This window comes from Copadichromis virginalis, linkage group LG16 (genome assembly GCF_057382275.1).
Source record: "Copadichromis virginalis isolate Kocher_CV1m ecotype Utaka linkage group LG16, C_Virginalis_male_GT1.1, whole genome shotgun sequence".
Taxonomy (NCBI): domain Eukaryota; kingdom Metazoa; phylum Chordata; class Actinopteri; order Cichliformes; family Cichlidae; genus Copadichromis; species Copadichromis virginalis.
In genome coordinates, this window is record NC_140633.1 from 2,787,732 (window position 1) to 2,806,124 (window position 18,393).

At 42.4% G+C, this 18,393-nt stretch overlaps 1 protein-coding gene and 2 long non-coding RNA genes across 3 annotated transcripts in view; all 3 read left to right on the forward strand.

Annotated features, from left to right (window-relative positions):
* The first annotated feature begins 5,621 nt into the window (after window positions 1-5,621).
* On the forward strand, window positions 5,622-6,341 carry LOC146690063 (uncharacterized). Its single transcript, XR_014915757.1, has 2 exons — window positions 5,622-5,825; window positions 5,906-6,341. It is a non-coding gene; the product is annotated as an uncharacterized LOC146690063 (long non-coding RNA).
* A 2,964-nt stretch (window positions 6,342-9,305) lies between these two features.
* On the forward strand, window positions 9,306-10,903 carry LOC146690064 (uncharacterized). Its single transcript, XR_014915814.1, has 3 exons — window positions 9,306-9,347; window positions 10,584-10,715; window positions 10,800-10,903. It is a non-coding gene; the product is annotated as an uncharacterized LOC146690064 (long non-coding RNA).
* A 6,107-nt stretch (window positions 10,904-17,010) lies between these two features.
* LOC146690065 (uncharacterized) overlaps window positions 17,011-18,393 on the forward strand; it is a 325,810-nt gene continuing 324,427 nt past the window's right edge. The window contains exon 1 of the mRNA XM_085434897.1: window positions 17,011-17,819. Within this exon, the coding sequence (XP_085291023.1) occupies window positions 17,011-17,819 (809 nt within the window). The remainder of the gene's footprint in view (window positions 17,820-18,393) is intronic.

An 18,393-nucleotide genomic window follows, 5' to 3' on the forward strand; every position in this document is an offset into this window, starting at 1 on the left:
CCTGTGCCCTTAACTGCTTTGTTTGGGGTTCTTCCTGATACAGTTGTCTTGCCGACGCCCCAAGCGGATCTGGTAGCATTTCTCACCTTATTAGCAAGACGCAGAATATTGTTATGTTGGAAGTCCCCTTCTCCCCCATGCTGGATCAGAGACGCTTTGCATTTTAGCAAACTCGAAAAGATTAAATTCACCCTGCGTGGGTCTATGGCCAAATTTTTTAAGACCTGGCAACCCTTTTTTGACCATGTTCAGACTTTATTCTATTTTATTTTATCTTATGTTTAAGTAAGATGTTTAAGTTTAAGTATATGGACTCTATTGTGCCTGCGCCTTATGATGGCATTTACTTACCTACTTTATACATATTTCTTTTCTCTTACAGATTTGACTTATCTCTACAACTAAGCTGACCACTCATTATGTTTGTGGGGTTTTTTTGTTTTTTTTCTTGGTTTGTGTGTTTTGTTTTTTCCGTGTCTGTATGGGGGTGTGGGCTCTGAAACTCTCCACATCTCTCTTGTACACTCAGGAACTGTTATCTTGTACTCCAAGGTTTACTATTCGTATTATTAGATTGGACCCTTTCTTTTTTCTTTTTGTACACCCACTGGTACTCCTATAATTATGAGGTGGGAGTGTATGTTTCATATTGTTTTATGTTCTTCAAAAAGAAAACGGCATATTGTTCAATTTGTCTTTTGTAAAAATGGATGCAGAAACTTTAATAAAAATATCTGAGGAAAAAAAAAAAGAAAAAAAAAAGAAAACAACAAAATTTGAATGAAGACAACGGAAGTTGAAAGAGAACAACAGAATTTGAAAGAAAACAACAGAATTAGAATGTAAAGAACGGAATTTGAGTGAAAATAACGGAAATAGAATGAAAACAACATAATTTGAATGAAAACAACAGAATTAGAATGAAAAGAACAAAATTTTAATAAAAAAAAACAGTACTAGAATGAAGAGAATAGAATTTGAATGAGAACAACAGAATTAGAATGACAAGAATGGAATTTGAATGAAAACACCGGAAGTTGAAAGAAAACAACAAAATTTGAATGAAAACAACGGAAGTTGAAACAGAACAACAAAATTTGAAAGAAAACAACAGAATTCGAATGACAAGAATAGAATTTGAATGAAAACAACAGAATTAGAGTGGAGACATGGCGGGGGAGGACGCTGGACAGACCCGGTGCACCTAAATGCGTAGTGAGGGTGTGCTGGGAACGTCTAGCAGAGGCCCCAGTCCGCGAGATCTTCAACGCACACCTCCGGCAGAGCTTCAACAGCATTCTGAGGGAGACTGGGGACATTGAGTCCGAATGGACCATGTTCAGCGTCTCCATTGCCGAAGCTGCTGCATTGAGCTGCGGCTGCAAGGTGGTTGGTGCCTGCCGTGGTGGTAATCCCCGAACCAAATGGTGGACACCAGAGGTGAAGGGAGCCACTAGGCTGAAGAAGGAGTCCTATCGGGCTTGGTTAGCCTGTGGGACTCCGGAGGCAGCCGACAGGTATCGACAGGCCAAGCAGAATGCGGCTCAGGAGGAGTTCAGACAGGCAATGGAAAAAGACTTTCGGACACGGTCGAATGCCTTCTCCAAGTCCACAAAACACATGTAGACTGGTTGGGCAAACTCCCATGCACCCTCAAGTATCCTTGAGAGGATAAAGAGCTGGTCCAGTGTTCCGCGACCAGGACGAAAACTGCATTGTTCCTCCTGTATCCGAGGTTCGACTAGCGGACGAACTCTCCTTTCCAGCACCCTGGCATCAGAGATGGGCAGTAACGCGTTACTTGTAACTTGTACGCGTTACTGAGTGAGTGTGTTTACACTCACTCTTTCAAATAGATGCAAGTAAAACACAGCAGAAAATAAATAAAGTCAAAGACTACCGGTCCTGTTGCTCTATTTTCACCTGTAAAGCAGGAGTGGGGTAGGCGGAGGTTTACCCTGGTGCAGGTGAGCCGCAGCGGTCAGTGGAAGAATCCGCGAGTTTCTCTGTGAGTTTCCCATTACGTCATTGCGCACTCGGTGCTTGTTGGAAGTTTAGGGTTTTTTTTCGCTGTAAAAATAAGTTTTTCTTCCCACGCACAACGGTAATGTTTTTGTCACTTTTTATGGAATCAAACTTAAAGTAAGGTCAGTACTACCACGCTTTAAACGCTGCACCGTCATACTCTCTCCTGCACTCGATATATTATCCATTGTTGATCTGCACACAGCTGTTGTCACAAACGTCACACTCACTTACGTCACTGTCATGAGACATTCTCGCAAAAAAAATCACGGTTTTAGTAACACAGTAACGCAGCGTTCCTACGGGAAAGTAACGGTAATCTAATTACCGTTTTTGCAATAGTAATCCCTTACTTTACTCGTTACTTGAAAAAAGTAATCGGATTACAGCCATCTCTGGCCGTGAATACTCAGAACAAGACCTCTGAGTGCAAATTGGATTACATCTTGGAGTAGCTCACTGCGGTCGTGAGTTCTCACAATCGCCTCTTTGAGCATAAGAATGACAACATCACGGAGCGTAAGTTTGATAACATCATGGAGAAGCTCACAGCTCTCCAACGGGAGATTGAGAGACCAGTGTCGGACTGTTAAAGAACAGCTTTGAAATGAATATGAGTTGTTCGCACTAAAGGAAAAACCATCACTTCATGCGGATACCCCTTCGGCGCCAGCTGTGGTCTCAAGGCTGGAGCTGAACAAAAACACCCTGATAACTGTGCATAGACTGTTCTTCCTATCCTACGCAAGGCCACCTGGGTTGGCTGGAAGACTGTTTACTTAGCCTAGCAGGGTGAAGGACACTGTCTCAGCTGAACTCTGGACACACACGCACACAGGCACATATACACATGCAGTTGTACACTCATCCCCCTCCAAATTCCTTCGACGCTTATTCCCTTCCGATGCTGACGGTGGATCAAGGAGACCAGCGCATAGGCTGCAGGCCCGGATGTACTATCTACACTGGCTGTCTCTCACCCTTTACCCATCCCTGTTGCTTGTCATGTGTTTCTTTGGTGTATTAAGAGTTTTTTCATGTGCTTTGTGCAGAGGTGTTTTTTCTGTTCTCAAACTGATCTCCCTATTGGAGCTCAGACTGGGGGGAGTTATTTTTTTTTCTCCTTATCTTTCCTCATGTGGTGATTTTTCCATGTTATACCTCTCTGACCTGTCTTCCCCATGTGATGTTTGTGTAATGTATGTATGGTCGGAAGGGTAAGATGGCGCTGGCACGGCAGCCAATTTCCCTCGGGATGAATAAAGTATGATCAATCAATCAATCAATCAATCAATCAATCAATCAATCAATCAATCAAACACAACAACAAATACACACATGTGACAAATGTACAATAACAGATCATTAAGTGTCACGGCGCCCTGCGCATTAGTATATTTGACTTAAGCTTAATAATCAGAATAATGCTCTGATCTCTTCAAATAAATGAAATCATACCTTTCTACTAAAACTGTTTCTGTTGGTCTCCACCTTTTCCTGAACCAGACCCTGCAGGATCCACCTGAGTGTCCCAGTCCTGGACCCTGTTTGTAACCAGGAGGATCCCAGGCCTGATTATTGCTGATGGATTATAAATATTCTTGTTTTATTCTCATTAAATAAATATGTGTATAAATATGTGGATTCATGTTTCAGTCCTGGACGTTGATGCTTGTTTGTTTGAAAGGACACAGATGGACCTTGTTTCCTTCTTTCCTTCCTTTTTGTGTCCTCTGTGCTTCATCTGCTGCTCTTCACTCTGTTACTTTGGACTGATTTCACTCACACTTTGTTTCCATGGTTTCTTTGCGTCACGCTGACGGCACTTGAACAACACGACATGTTTGATCTGAAAGAAGGAGCAGCATCCTCTCTCCAACCTGTTTCTCCATCTTCTACAACACCTGATTCATTCCAGTTTCTCTGCTTTCACTTTGATTCATGTCAACATGAAGCCTGAACGTCTGTGATGAACACACTATCAGCATCACTGATGCTCACTGTGGTGGTTACAGTGACATCATGCAGTTTGTGTTTTGACCTCCAGAGGGCGACAAATCAGCACAGACAGAGAGCTCCATTCAAACTTTGCTGCCATCAGTAATAATTCTTCAAATATAATCATCAGTGTTTGAGCAGTTATGATATCAGGGACAATCTAGACATGTGTGACAATACTGAACATGTCACATGACACACCTTAAACATCATGTGATCCACTCTCAGTCTGCACTTTCATTCATGACTTCAACAGGTTGAAATGAGCTTTGAACAAACATTCAGTGAAATAAATCTTTCATGGATTCATGTGAGCAGCAGATGAACTTTGTACCAACAACAGTCTGAATGAAGCTCAGGTGTTGATGCTGCTCACTGATTGGATGGTTGGTTTCAGCTCTGCTCTCAGTCTTTATTGCACAGGTGAAGGTAGAAAGTGTGACTGGATCTACAGACTGGAAACAGAGAAACATGCTGAACATTTGAAGCTTTGCAGCAGAAATGTTCATGTTACAAATACAGCAGAGCTGATCTGGGATCAGTGTGTTCACACCTGCAGCTACAACAAGGTTTCATGTCTCCACACGTCAGCATGTGAACTTTACTCTGACTCAGTCTGAGCAGTCAGACGGCATATTTTTTAAGTTAACACATCAGCACACACAGAGCTGAGCCCCTCCCACTGAAGCTCAGCACAGGTGAAGTCCCGCCTCCTTCCAGGAAACAGCTCACCTGTGTGTCAGTGTTTAGTGTCCAGGGCCCTGTTTCAGGAAGCCGGTTTAGTGGAAAAACTGAGTAAGTATACCCTGAGTTAACGAAAACTCTGGGTTTTCGGTTTCACAAAGAGAGTTCAGATGAAGCCTCAGTGAGTCACTATGACGACACACTCCGTGAAGCTAACCTGCCCCCTAGCAGGTTTACTACAACTAACCCTGACTGTCTCCGCCCCTTTGTCGGAAACCTGACAGTAGGAAGTGTCGGACATGGCGTGCCACTTCCTTGAAGAGCCAGTAGATCGTGAAGCCCAAATTCTCCGCAGAGCTCTCCGCCGGGAGAGAGTGATCAGAGCGCGTTTGGACATTTTATCATTTCCTGATGATTTTCTGTGCGAACGTTACCGTTTCTCAGCACAATCTATAATTTATTTGGATAACATCCTCAGGCCATATATTACGCATGTGACACATCGCGGACATGCTCTCAGTTCATTGCATATTATTTGTATTGCACTTCGGTTTCTTGCAAACGGGAGCTTTCTGTATAATATTGGTGACGCTGAGCACGTTTCCAAGGCTACCGTCTGTCGGGCAGTCAGGAATGTTACAGTTGCACTGAAACGTCTCCTGTACCCGTTTGTGGTGTTCCCCGGTCATAGACCCACAAGATTTATCAAAGAGAGATGCCACAAAATTGCAGGTATCAGGATGACCAAAACTTAATGTATGATGTGGTGATACTTGGACTACTACTTAAATTGCACATTTATTTTCAGGGTTCCCAGGCGTGATTGGCTGTACAGATGGCACTCACATTCCAATCATTGCTCCTTCAGTAAATGAAGGAGACTATGTGAACAGGAAGTCTTTCCACAGCATTAACGTACAGGTACATAGTTCCCTGTAGCATGTCAAACTAACAAATTATTTCATTATAGTAATGGATGCTAATTTGTGTTCTCTGCACTGTGAAGATCATATGTGATGCTGCCAACATTATCACAAATGTGGAAGCCAAGTGGCCAGGCTCTGTCCATGACTCACAAATATTCCGTGAATGTACACTGAGCACAAAATTTGGACATGGTGAGTTGAGAATACTTTAAAATATATAAAGACCAATTGCTTCAGGGACATTTGAACTGAAGTGTACCCTTCTGTCTTAGGAGAGTTCACTGGCTACTTGCTTGGTGATAGGGGGTATCCACGTTTACCCTATTTGCTTACCCCTTACCCTGACCCTGAACCGGGCCCACAGCAGCGATATAATCTGGCTAATTGCAGGACAAGAGCCAGAATTGAAATGACTATCGGAATGCTTAAGGCCCGGTTCCAGTGCCTGCAAAGACTCAGGGTCACCCCAGAAAGGGCATGTGACATTATTGTGGCATGTGTGATTCTTCACAACATTGCCACAATTAGAGGAGAACACTGTCCTTCTGAACCAAACATCAGCAGTGATCCAAACCATGAACATCCTGACCCTCCCACGGACATACAAGATGGAAGCGCAGTCAGAGACACCATATGTCACAATCATTTCTTTTGACCCATCACCTCAACATGTTGAAAGAAGAATAAACAGATTTTTTGTTCAACTGGCTTTATTGGTCGCCTGTGTTTCCTGTACACAAAGTATTAAAAGATGTAAACCTCATAAAGTGTCTCTGTTGCTTCCTCCTCCTTAACAGCTGTCAATGTTTCTTCATTATTTTCCTGTAGTAAAGAAATAGACAACATTGCTGTTCTACTGTAAACTCATATAATCTGTGGAGTATTACTCACAACTGCATGTTGGTCTGGCTCAACAGGAGGCTGCACCAGATGCAGTACACCATCACCATCAACTGATAGAATATGAGGTTTATACAGGTCACTTATAACTTACAAGGGACCAAATGGCAATTAACAAACATACCAAGCACCTTACACTTCATTGTCATTATGCTCTCAAAGACAACCAAGGCTGAGGGAAGGCAAGATCAGTCGGAAAATAACTTCACTACAAAATAATCCATTATGGTAAAGAGTTTATCAAATGAATGAGCAGCACTGCAAAGGTGACTGTGAAGAAAGGATGTATGCACATCATGTATTATTTTGAATTTACCCCTTATGTAGGCACTTGTGTCTTGCGGGGTTATTGCCTCAGAGGATGTCCCCGCAGAGATGCCTTCGGCCACAGGGTGCCCACTGTTTTGGCTGAGGGCCAACTGCTCAGCCTCTGTGAGTGGTGGTGGTGGAGGACCCCCACCTGTTTTTCGGGCCTCCGCTTTTTTTCTGTTGGCTATAACGGGCCACATTTGAGCATACAGAGTAAGCAAATATGTACTTGTAATGTGCTCAGATAATTTCAATAAGTGCTTACAGAAAGAAAATTAATGTAGCCTCTAACTGCAATTGATTTACATGGGACAAACAGACCAAGCACTATGGCTCATAATACAATTACACCTTACCTGTTTGGACTATATTTTTATATTTCATTTTTACTTGCTTCCAGGCACGTTTGGGGCCTGTTGGGTTGCACCTGCGCTCACATCACATCACAAAATAAAATGTATAAAATAACAAATAAAATAACATATGATAAAATAACGTGTTAAATGGGTGGAAATCCCTCGATCAATGTTTATATTAACACTCACGCATTGACTCTGTCGGCTATGTTTTGCCATGCATGCTTTTGCAGCTGTGGCTGTGTTACTTTTTTCCGCGGAATTTGCATGTTATCGGCATATGCTGCCATCAGAATTTCGGCCTCAAGCGCTGTAAGATACATTGACCGCGCCTTCTTTCCCTCCGTCTCCATGGTGACTCGCTTAATCTGTGCTCCGCTTATCAGGGCTTTATGTATCCTCGTCCGCGCGCTTCACTTGGGGTTAAAGCAACTCCGCGTTGACTGAACTAATTGTTATCAGCCTTTCTGAAACGGAATATTCCGAGTTGGACAGTTCGGGGTTACTCAACCGTGAGTGTCGTTTTTCACTCTGAGTTTTCCAAACCGGCTTCCTGAAACAGGGCCCAGGGGCCCGTTCTTCGTACGTCGCTTACTACATCCAAGATCAAATGACACATCCAAGATCAAATCATCGCGCTAACCGTGAGCTCGCTAATCCGGTTCCCCGAACACACCTGCTGTTGACGATTACTACAGCTGGACGCAGGAATGTGACATCACTGGGTGTCGTAAAAGGGGCTACGCATCGATAGTAGAAACATTGATCGGCAACCCGCTGATTGGTCGGCGAAAATGTCGAAGGGGCGTGCTCGGTATTTTCCGGCAGCAGAGCAAGAACTCATGAGTGAGGGATTTCAGGAGTTTCAGAGTTTAATTAAAACGCAAGAGAACACTGCAAAGGCTGCAAAAGCAAGGAGAGAGGGCTGGCAGAAAGTTGCTGACAAATCAAACTCGTAGGTAATTTAATAATAATAATAATAATGGATTGGATTTATATAGCGCTTTCCAAGGCACCCAAAGCGCTTTACGATACCACTATTCATTCACTCCCACATTCACACACTGGTGGAGGCAGCTACGGTTGTAGCCAGGCTGCCATATCGCGCCATCGGCCCCTCTGGCCAACACCAGTAGGCGGTAGGGTAGATCTATCATATGACACTATATTGTCCAATATCATATGGCATTATATTATATTATAATATGTTATATTATATCCCCTTTCACATTAGAGCCACAACAGGACCCACAAGAAAATGGGAACAAGTAAAAGTGGAATACAGGAGTATTCTACAGAATGGTAATATTTATCTCTTAGATTGCTTTGCGTCTCTTGGCAAGGTAATACTGGCCTGTAATACTCTGTTAGTTTGTTCATAACAGCAACCAAGAAAAGGGCAGAGGAAAAAAAGACAGGTGGTGGTCCTGCACCCCCTCGTCAACAAGTTGGTTAAGTAAATAATACCCTCACGGGAATATCGATATCTCTCTATGAGCACACTGTCGCGCTGAGCTAAAGGATCCTGTCTGTCCCGCAATATACGCTGAATTCTGAGGACTCTCCTTATCAATCTTGCACCTTCCGCAATGGGTTGGTCGCGTATACGGACAGGACATGGCTGCGACAGGCTTCCCAAATCCACCTTCACTTTTATAGCCGTGGTCTCTCATCTTGATTACACGAAGTAATTTACAATTACTACTCTGAAATATGAATTACATCTGTAATAATCACATACATGTAATAGAATGTTAATAGTTCATTTCCCTTTTTTAGGAAATGACCTGTATGTATCTGTGTGACATCAATAAAAGGATCAAGTGCTGCATTACCTTTAGTTACATTGATAATATTTATTTATGGTGAAACAGTGGAAAAATATCGCTGTTGCTTTCGTATAAATGAAGCGGACATACCTGCGTGGCCGCGATCTAATCCTGTTTACATAAAGTAAACCTGCTCCCGAGCAGGTTTACGCTTACGGCTCTGTTGCTATGACAGCAAGTCCCGGATGAGCTTCGGGGAACCGACTGATCCAGGATCACGCGAAATCGTCAACAATCTAATCCGGCTAACCTACTTAGCGAGGTACGAAGAACGGGCCCCAGGTGTGGAGTGGAGCTTGTTGTTGGTGTGTGAAGAAACTGTAAGTTTGCTTTGTTTCCTCCTTTAACAGTTTTTCTTTAAGAACTTTACTTTTTGTTCAGCTCATGTTTGATTTCTTTACACAACAAACTGTGTGTGTTTGTTTTTCCGGTCTCTCCATTAAAGTCAGTGTGTAATGTTTCCTGGCTAACATCAGCTGTGTGCAGCTTAGTTCCGGCACAAATCTGCCGCTCCATAGTTCACGGTAACGGACTCACAGCTGGACCAACGAGGCGAGTGTGTCCGCCACTCTGAGCTACGTTCTTGTTTGTGTTCTTATAGTTTGTACTTTTTGAGTTCACAGAGTCCACAGAGGACCTTTACCGATTAATATTTACACACGAGACACCTGCAGTGCTCTGATGCTAAGCTAGCCACACAGCATAATAACGCTAAGCTAAGCAGACAGCATGCTAACGCTCAGAGCTCTTAAAGACACAAGTTAAAAATGCAATTGAGCCCTGTGTGAATGAGAGCTGCAGCACAGAGGTAGTGGATGGTCAGATGGTTACAGAGAGCTCTCTGTCTGCTGCTATAGAGCAGCAGCCTTTGTAAATGATGATTTATTCCAGATGTAACTTAGACATGACATGTAAAAAGACTGTTGGCGCCTCATACAGGAAGTGATGCTTCACTTTCAGCTGTTTGTGGATTTTCTTCAGGAAATTTAGTTACAGCTGTGAAATGAGGCTGACTGTGAGGAGGAAGTGTAATATGAAACAGGAAGCCTGTAAAAGCTGAAGTCACACTGTCAACATGTCAGCACACAAGCTCACACGTGACTGCTTCATCAACATGGAGCTCATGGAGTGTTTATTAAAGGATCATTGTGTGAAAGAGGCTCTAACACAGCTGACTGCAGCCTTTAGCTGTGAGCACACAGTGTCTCACATTTACATTCACTTTACTGTCAAATACTCTCAATAACTTTAAACAGCTGCTGTTATCAAGTGAAAATAGCAAAGATTTCAGGGATGCGCTCCAGTGCTTCTACATCCTAGTAACACCTCAGAGAGTCACAACTCATCAAAGCTTCTCATTATCGTTAGGACAGATTTAGGTCAGTATCATTTCACATTTCATCATCCATCAAATGTTGACACATAGTGGGTTTGTCATTCTCTCAGCTGACACTGAGATGACGCAGGAAAGAAGCAGCTGATATTTGGACAGCACACATGATGGAAAGGAGGATTTCAGTTGATGTGCACATGAATGATTTGTGTTTCCTCTGCAGGTGAAGGTAGAAAGTGTGTGTGAGCTGATGTGAATTGAGCAGCATGGATCAGTGTGAGGACAGAGAGGAGGGAGTCCCTCCCTCTAAAACCACTCTGTGTGGGGAACATGAGAGCCAGACCAAAGCTCAGAGGTGAGATGACCAACTCTAACTGTCCATGACCCTTCTCCACGTCACAGCTCAGCACTCACATCACTGCTCCATCATTATTCACAGGAACCAGCCTGGACCTCCACCCAGCTCTGTGTCCTTACAGAGTGACAAGTTAAAGGGCGGTGGTCCTCCTGCAGAGAGGTAATATGTGTCTAAATGTTGTTGTGACTCAGTGTTTGTGAATAAATCCTCCATCGTGTTTAATGTCAGCTCACCTCCTTTTCACACACATTTCTATGGTCATATGTGAAGCAATGGGTGTTGGAGTGTTTCCACAAACACAGCAGTCAGAGTGTATAGGGTGGATGTTGTGGGAGGTGTTTGTGTAGTGAAGAGGCTGAGTGTCTGCAGGACTCCAGCTGCTCCAGCAGGTGTCTCCTTTGTGCTTTGCTTCAAACACAGTGTAGGGAGGAACTTTCACTCAGATGTTTCAGGTGTTGCTGGATGGACAAGGATGAATAGTTTAATGAGCAGTGTTGGGTAAGTTACTTTAAAATAGTAACTTAGTTACATTACTAGTTACTTCTCTCAAAAGTAACTCAGTTACTTCAAGTTACTCGTTACTTTCAAAGTAACTAGTTACTAGGGAAAGTAACTTTGGTTTTACTCAGAATTCTCTTGTTAATGTGTTGCTTCCATAACTTTGCCAGTCTTCTAGCTTGCTTACTTGCCACAGTGCACTGTGCCACCTACCAATAGAAAGGAAAAGATAATGTGCATATTTCCACGAGAGAAATCCCACGCCTGGACCGTCATTGACTGCTGCCATGATTCTAGCCTGCGTCACAGCGTCATGTGCGCCTTTTACATCCAACACAAAAACTGCAGTCGTGGTGCTTTCGATTGTACTCAGAACTCGGAAATTCTGCCTTCTGAATAGGAAGATGTAGGCAACACCAGACTGCAGATGAGCTGCATACATGGCTGGACTGGGACAGAAAATTGGCCCAGACATTTTGACTAGAGACTGGCCCACCAATATAGGAAAAATCATAAAGCCTTTGAATGAAAACAAACGCTGTTGTGACAGTGATGTACACTGTTTTGATGGTATATATGCATTAATCTATCAATCGTTTGTTGTAAGATTCAGATAATTATTTTTTAAAAGCGAGACATTTTAAATGAGAATAAGATAGAAAAGTATTTCTTTGAGCCCACCTCTCCCTGTTAATGCCCTACCTGGCCCCCCTGGCAAAACTTTGCTAGATCCGCACCTGCACAGTTACCAGCTGTCAGCTACCTAAAAAAGGATCCTGGTGTTATTTGTCTCTCAGAAACAGTTCATAACTTCTCTTCAACTCATTCATGTGACCTAAAAGGTAAACCTGTTTCTCCATCACCTGTTCAGCTCTGATGATCCAGTAAGGACATCTCCTGGTTTCATCTTCATGTTTCCCTCTCACCAGATATACAAACCGATATCATGACCAGCAGCTTTTTTGCAGCTGTGGCTCCAGCAAACATCAGCTGATACTAGAAATTAATATTAAATAAATTCTAACAACAGCTGATCAAGCTTAAACGTGCTGCTGTTGTTTAGCGCGACATCCGCTGGTTTCCTCTTTCGGCGCAAAGTGGGCGATAAACAAACAAGAGAGACGATCAGCTGATCATTGATCAGTTTTCATGATTGAAGTAGAAACGGGAGAGGGAGGGGGGAGAATGAGAGAAGAAGAGGCAGCTGTGCAGCAAAGACACAGAATAACTCCAGCTTTGTGTCTTTTTCATTGTAGCTGAATTACGGGACAAACTCTGTTCCTTTTCACCTCAATAAGAAACGCGTAATATTTTCTCTGAATACCAGACGGGACGGTTGGCAACTCTAATAACTTATGAACAAAATAAAGTTCAACATCATTAACTTCATAGCACCCACCCAGCTATATAGAAACTCCGTCATGCTAGCTAGCACGCAGTACGGAAAAAGTCAGCATAACGAAAATAAACTCCACCTAAACTTGGTTTATATCTGACCCAGAGAGACTGCAGGTCATAACTTCTTACCTGAAGTTCAGTTCACACTTGGACCGGCGGCCGCCTCGGGTCTCTTTTCCTTCTGCGTCCCCTTTCTCCAGCCTGAGAACGTGTTGCTTTCTCTCATCCACCTGCTGGCCTCCACCACTTGCTAATGTTACTGAATCTGTGGAAGCTCCGCGATAGCCACCACACGAAGTAACGAGTAACGACCCTATCTAAATCCCAGTAACGAGTAACGCGTCCCTGATTTTGGCATAATAACTAGTTACCGTGCTCGTTACCACAATAATAACGTAGTTACTGTAACGCGTTACTTAATAACGCGTTAGTCCCAACACTGTTAATGAGTGTGAGACATTTCCACCTGATATTTATTAGTTATTAGGATTTGTGTGAAACTGGTGTGTTTGTGTTTTAGAGCGAGTGATCAGCTCCAGTCTGTGAGTGCAGCCCTCAGTGGCCAAAGTTTAAGCTCAGCTGTGTGTTTGTCTGCTCTGACAGAGGCGAACTAGCTCATTAGATTCAACAGGAGCCTGAGAATATCTCCAAGAACCAGAGTTAACCCGTCATCAGATAATTATATTGTAACTGTTATTATAATGAATTCCTTGGTACCAGATTCCTGATTTAGAAACCTCATGTTAAACAGGCTCAAGAATAACTCTTGATAGGGCTAATTGAGGGCCATCTAAAATCAGGAAACTGAAACCTTGGCTGATTGTGACCCACACCCGTTTTCACACCTTGGCTCATGTGATTAGGTAGAGGATCATTAGGGGGCCTATTGTCCCTCTCAGTGGGATACTCCCACTGGGTTTAAATCTGGGACTTTCCACCATCTTGAACTGAAGAAGCTTCTTGGATGAGAGGTGAAACATCTTCAAGCAACTTAAAGTCCAGATGGTTTTCTTTTCAAGCTCCTTAGACTACAATGACCTGGATGACTGAGAACCTTCATTTTTTTTCTGGAGTCTTCTGCTTTTATTTTCTTTATTTAAATTCATATTACATTTTTATTCACTCAGCTGATTTTAAACAGTTTTCTAAAGTCTGTAAGCTCTCTTTGTATTCTGTTGACACGTTGATCAGTTCAATCAGTTTTTATTTCATTTACATTTTAACAGCAGTGTTAGAGTTAAAGTTACATGTTACACTTAGTTCTGCACAATTCTCTTTTAATGATCCTTTGGTGTTTTGGGGTCAGTTCTTATTGTATCAGGTCTCATGAGAACCTTCACAGACATCAGGTCTCATTATTGATTCTTTATCATGCAGTTTGTGATGTTATTCCCATCACAGAAGAATCCATCCAGAAAAAAAATCAATCCTAAGTAAATCTTAAATAATCAAACATGTAATCTGCTGTGAAATATATTAAATTAGTAAAAAGTAGATGTGATGAGACTGACTGTTCACATGATATCATGTTTAACAGATCAAAGATGGAGAAGCCCTCACCTGTGCAGCTCCTGGAAATGTTGAAGAAATTGGGAGAAGAGGACCTGAAGCTTTTCCACTTTTACCTGCAGTATGAACCTGGAGCTGACTTCCCTAAAATCTATAAGTGCCAGCTGGAGAATGCAGACAGACTGAAAACAGTAGAAGTGATGGTGCAGGTGCATTCAGACAATGTGATGGAGGTGGCGAGGTCAATTTTAGGGAGGCTGACAGAAGGTCAGTAAGAGAAAAAAAACATCAAACACTGCTGACACAATCAGAATCAGAAAGGGTTTTATTGCCAAATGTTGAGCAGGTTTACAACATTAGGAAATTGCTGCGGTACTTAGTGCAAAACATACTGTCAGACAACGCTTAAATAAACATAAAAATATAAAGTGCTAAGCAGATTGATGTATACATGTGCGCAGGTGATGGTCAGTGCAAAAATGGAACGGATGCAGAGAATACAGTATAGGGTCATGTGTTAGTGGTGCGAATAGTCATACGGTTATTGTTCATGAGTCCAACAGCTAGGGATGGGTATCGAAAACCGGTTCTTGTTGAGAACCGGTTCCCACTGTTTCAATTCCTTGGAATCGTTTGCCACTTTTAAAAACGATTCCCTTATCGATTCCAGTCGCCCCGAATGACGTCATCACGTTGAGTAGCGTCTTTTACCCAGTAGGAAACACGGCGCCTGAGCGGCACAAACGCTCAAAAGTTTGGTTACACTTTATGAGAAAGGATGACAACAGGGCAACGTGCAATACTTGCAAAGTAGAGATTTCATCAGAGGGAGGAAACACTACGAACATGCAAAAGCATTTGCTCAAAAAACACGCGATTGCTTTCAACGAATGTCGTGTTTTTGATCCGCTCCGGACTAGCGAAGCTCAACCCAGCAGCAGCGGTAGCGTTTCCACGTCCTCTCCCGTTAATACTGCAGGTAACTAATCAATTAGCATTGCATATTATGTTAGCGCGATTTACCTTATTACAAAACCTGCTATTACTGTGCGTTGCATTTAGTGACCATGATGAGAGAGACAGAGTCTGGCTCAGATGCTGGCAGTTCTCGCTGCAGTCTACCGGTAGCGTCTCCTTTCAGGCAGGATAGACGAACGTCACCGAGCAGTGACTAAGTTTGTGGTCAAAGGCTTGCACCCATTTGCCACAGCAGATGCCCCCGATTTCACTTTGGTAAGTGAATGTGTTTAATTGTAGGCAGGACATTACTGGATATTCTTGTGTAATTGCTACAGAATAATTTATGTTAAACTTTGTTATTGCTACAGGAGAATATTTATTTTATTATTTTACATATACATTTTTTTTCCTGGGGACCCTGTGACACCCCATTGAAGAGCCATAGGCTGGATCTCTTAAGATCTCACTGTTGGGTTTGTAAGGCCATGTTACTCCTAAATTTCTATCTTGTTCAAAGAGAAGATATAAAACACAGTTCTAAGCTAATCGACTTTAGTGTTCTCCTTTTTAAAAAAAAAAGAATCGATAAGAGAATCGATAAGGAATCGAATCGTTAAACAGAATCGAAAATGGAATCGGAAATCGGAATCGGAATCGTTAAAATCTTATCAATTATCATTTAAGGCATGTTTAAATAATTTCTTGTTTCTCAAAGAATTCACACATTTCACTCAACTTACATATTTCAACTTTGAAGTTAAAGTTTTCTTATTTCATCTCTCTCTCTCTCTCTCTCTCTCCACACACACACACACACACATATATATATATATATATATATATATATATATATATATATGTGTGTGTGTGTGTGTGTGTGTGTGTAGAGAGAGAGAGAGAGATGAAATAAGAAAACTTTAACTTCAAAGTTGAAATATGTAAGTTGAGTGAAATGGCTAAAGTGTGGAGCACGGCTACAAAATTGCTACACAAGACAGCAGCATTAGTGACAAATAGCTTAAAGCATTTGTCAAGGGGTGGAATGATGAGTATCCTCCCCAAACACTTCTATACTCAAAATTTTGAAGCTTCAGCACAAGAGTTTATCAGAACATGCATGATTTGCCAGAAACATATTGCACAGGGAAACCTCAGGCCTAAAAGAGGCTTTTCCCCAACACCACCGCACCCATTTCACACAATCCACATGGATTTTATTGAACTGAACGGATGTCAAACATCAAAATACGCTCTAGTAATTGTGGATGTGTTCTCAAAATGGCCAGAAATCTATCCAGTAAAAAGAGCAGATGTAATCTCAGTAGCAAAATGTTTATGCAACCATTTTATTCCTACTTACGGCATTCCTACTCTGATAAAATCAGACAAAGGCCTGAGTGTTTGGGCCTGGTGAAGATGTGGATGCGACTAACCCAGGGTTCGCAAAAGCTCACACCCTTTGAAATCGTTCATGGGAGGCAATTTCCGCTGCCTCTCACTAGTGAGCCTATTAATAAGTCTATAAGAGAAACCACCCTAGCAGAGTGGATGACTAAACTATTTGAGAATAAAGAAATTGTGCTAAACAATAAACTGCCGGATGATACCTCTCCAGTTTCTTGCAGGTTGCAACCAGGTGATTGGATCCTGATCAAAGTACTCCAGAGAAAGAATTGGAATTCACCAAGGTGGGAAGGCCCATATCAGGTCTTACTCAGCACACCGACTGCCTGCAAAATAGCAGAAAGACCATCTTGGATCCACCAAAGCCACTGCAAAAAAGTGAGTGACAACACAAGCATAGACGCCGGTTCCCCCGACTCCTAGGTGTTCTCCTGGTGGAGGAAAGGGCTGTTTGGGTATATCCTGCCCTTTTGTCTTCTCGCCAGTGGTCTACTCACCTGGAGCCCGGGTGTGCCTGGTCATAATGAAGAACCTTGTCCTCATAATGACTGGCATTGCGCTCCTAGTGAGCCTACTGATACTCACCTGGAGAGACAAGGACCCACAGCACCACCTGCAGAAGAAATGGTCGTATGACAACTTATACCTAAAGGATATGGATAAAGAGCATAACCACCCCTGGCTGAACAATGCCTGGTACCGGTACGTCTACAACCGAGTACATACAGAAGACAACCACACTGGCTGCTACGTCTGTTCACACCTCCCAACAACAGCAATGCAAGCCACCCTGTATGGAAAATCACCCAGCCTTTCCGAAGCCCTATGTACATTCTACAAAGCCACCAGCGGAACATTTTCCCCCGAAGACATCTTCGCCTTCAAGCTTGAGTTAAAAAGACAAGTCACAAAAATTGACCTGCGACGGTGTAAAGGAACACTGATCAACTTTAAACCTAATGAGGTAGTTTCTTGTGCGCCAGAGGTCTCAGACTGGAACTACAGCTGTGATGACCAATACTGGGTACACCTGAATGCGACCAATGACAAGGGAAAATCTTTCAACGTCAGGAGGGAACCAGGAATACAACATCCAATGTGTTTCACCTTCGCATACGGCAACAGAAAGCTGGGGATGAACCAGAACTGCTCCCAGACTTTCCGGATGCCGCAGGACAGAAAGGCACGGATAAGCTTCCTGAATGGCACATATTGGGTGCAGGGTACAGCTTGGGCATGTGGCTCAAAGACATACTTCACCATCCCACCCAACAGCACCGGACTCTGCGCCCCAATTTTAGTGTCAGACCACACGTTCAGAATATTCCATCAGTTCAGTTCAGTTCAGTTCATTTTTATTTCAAACATTTCAAACATGTGCCTTCACAATCATTACAAAATATCATTCCATTATTTGTTTGAAAAGGAGTAGGCTGAAGTATTTACTTATTTGTCCCTACCCCCTCAAGTTTTACCTCTCATTCATTTAATTATTTTTTTTGTCTTAAATTAAACAAACAACATATGAAACATATAAACATATGAAGTAAAACAAAACATAACATACATAAATCAAAAACAAGAAATTAGCAAGCCCCACCACAGTATAGTTTCTTTCATATGAAAAATACAGAATGTGTATATTTGCAGATACACAAGTTATGGAAAAACAACAAACCAAAACAAAACAAAAAAAACAAAAAAGAACCGCAACACCATTACCAGCAACATTACCATCCTGGGTTAACCCCGTTTTCTTCATTCTTATACTTATTTAAAATTAGGTTTTTATATTTTACTTTAAACTGTTTTATGTTTTGACTGTCTTTTATTTCTTCTGTTAGACTGTTCCATAATTTAACTCCTGCAATTGAGATTGACATAGTTCTTAAAGTTGTTCTAGCAC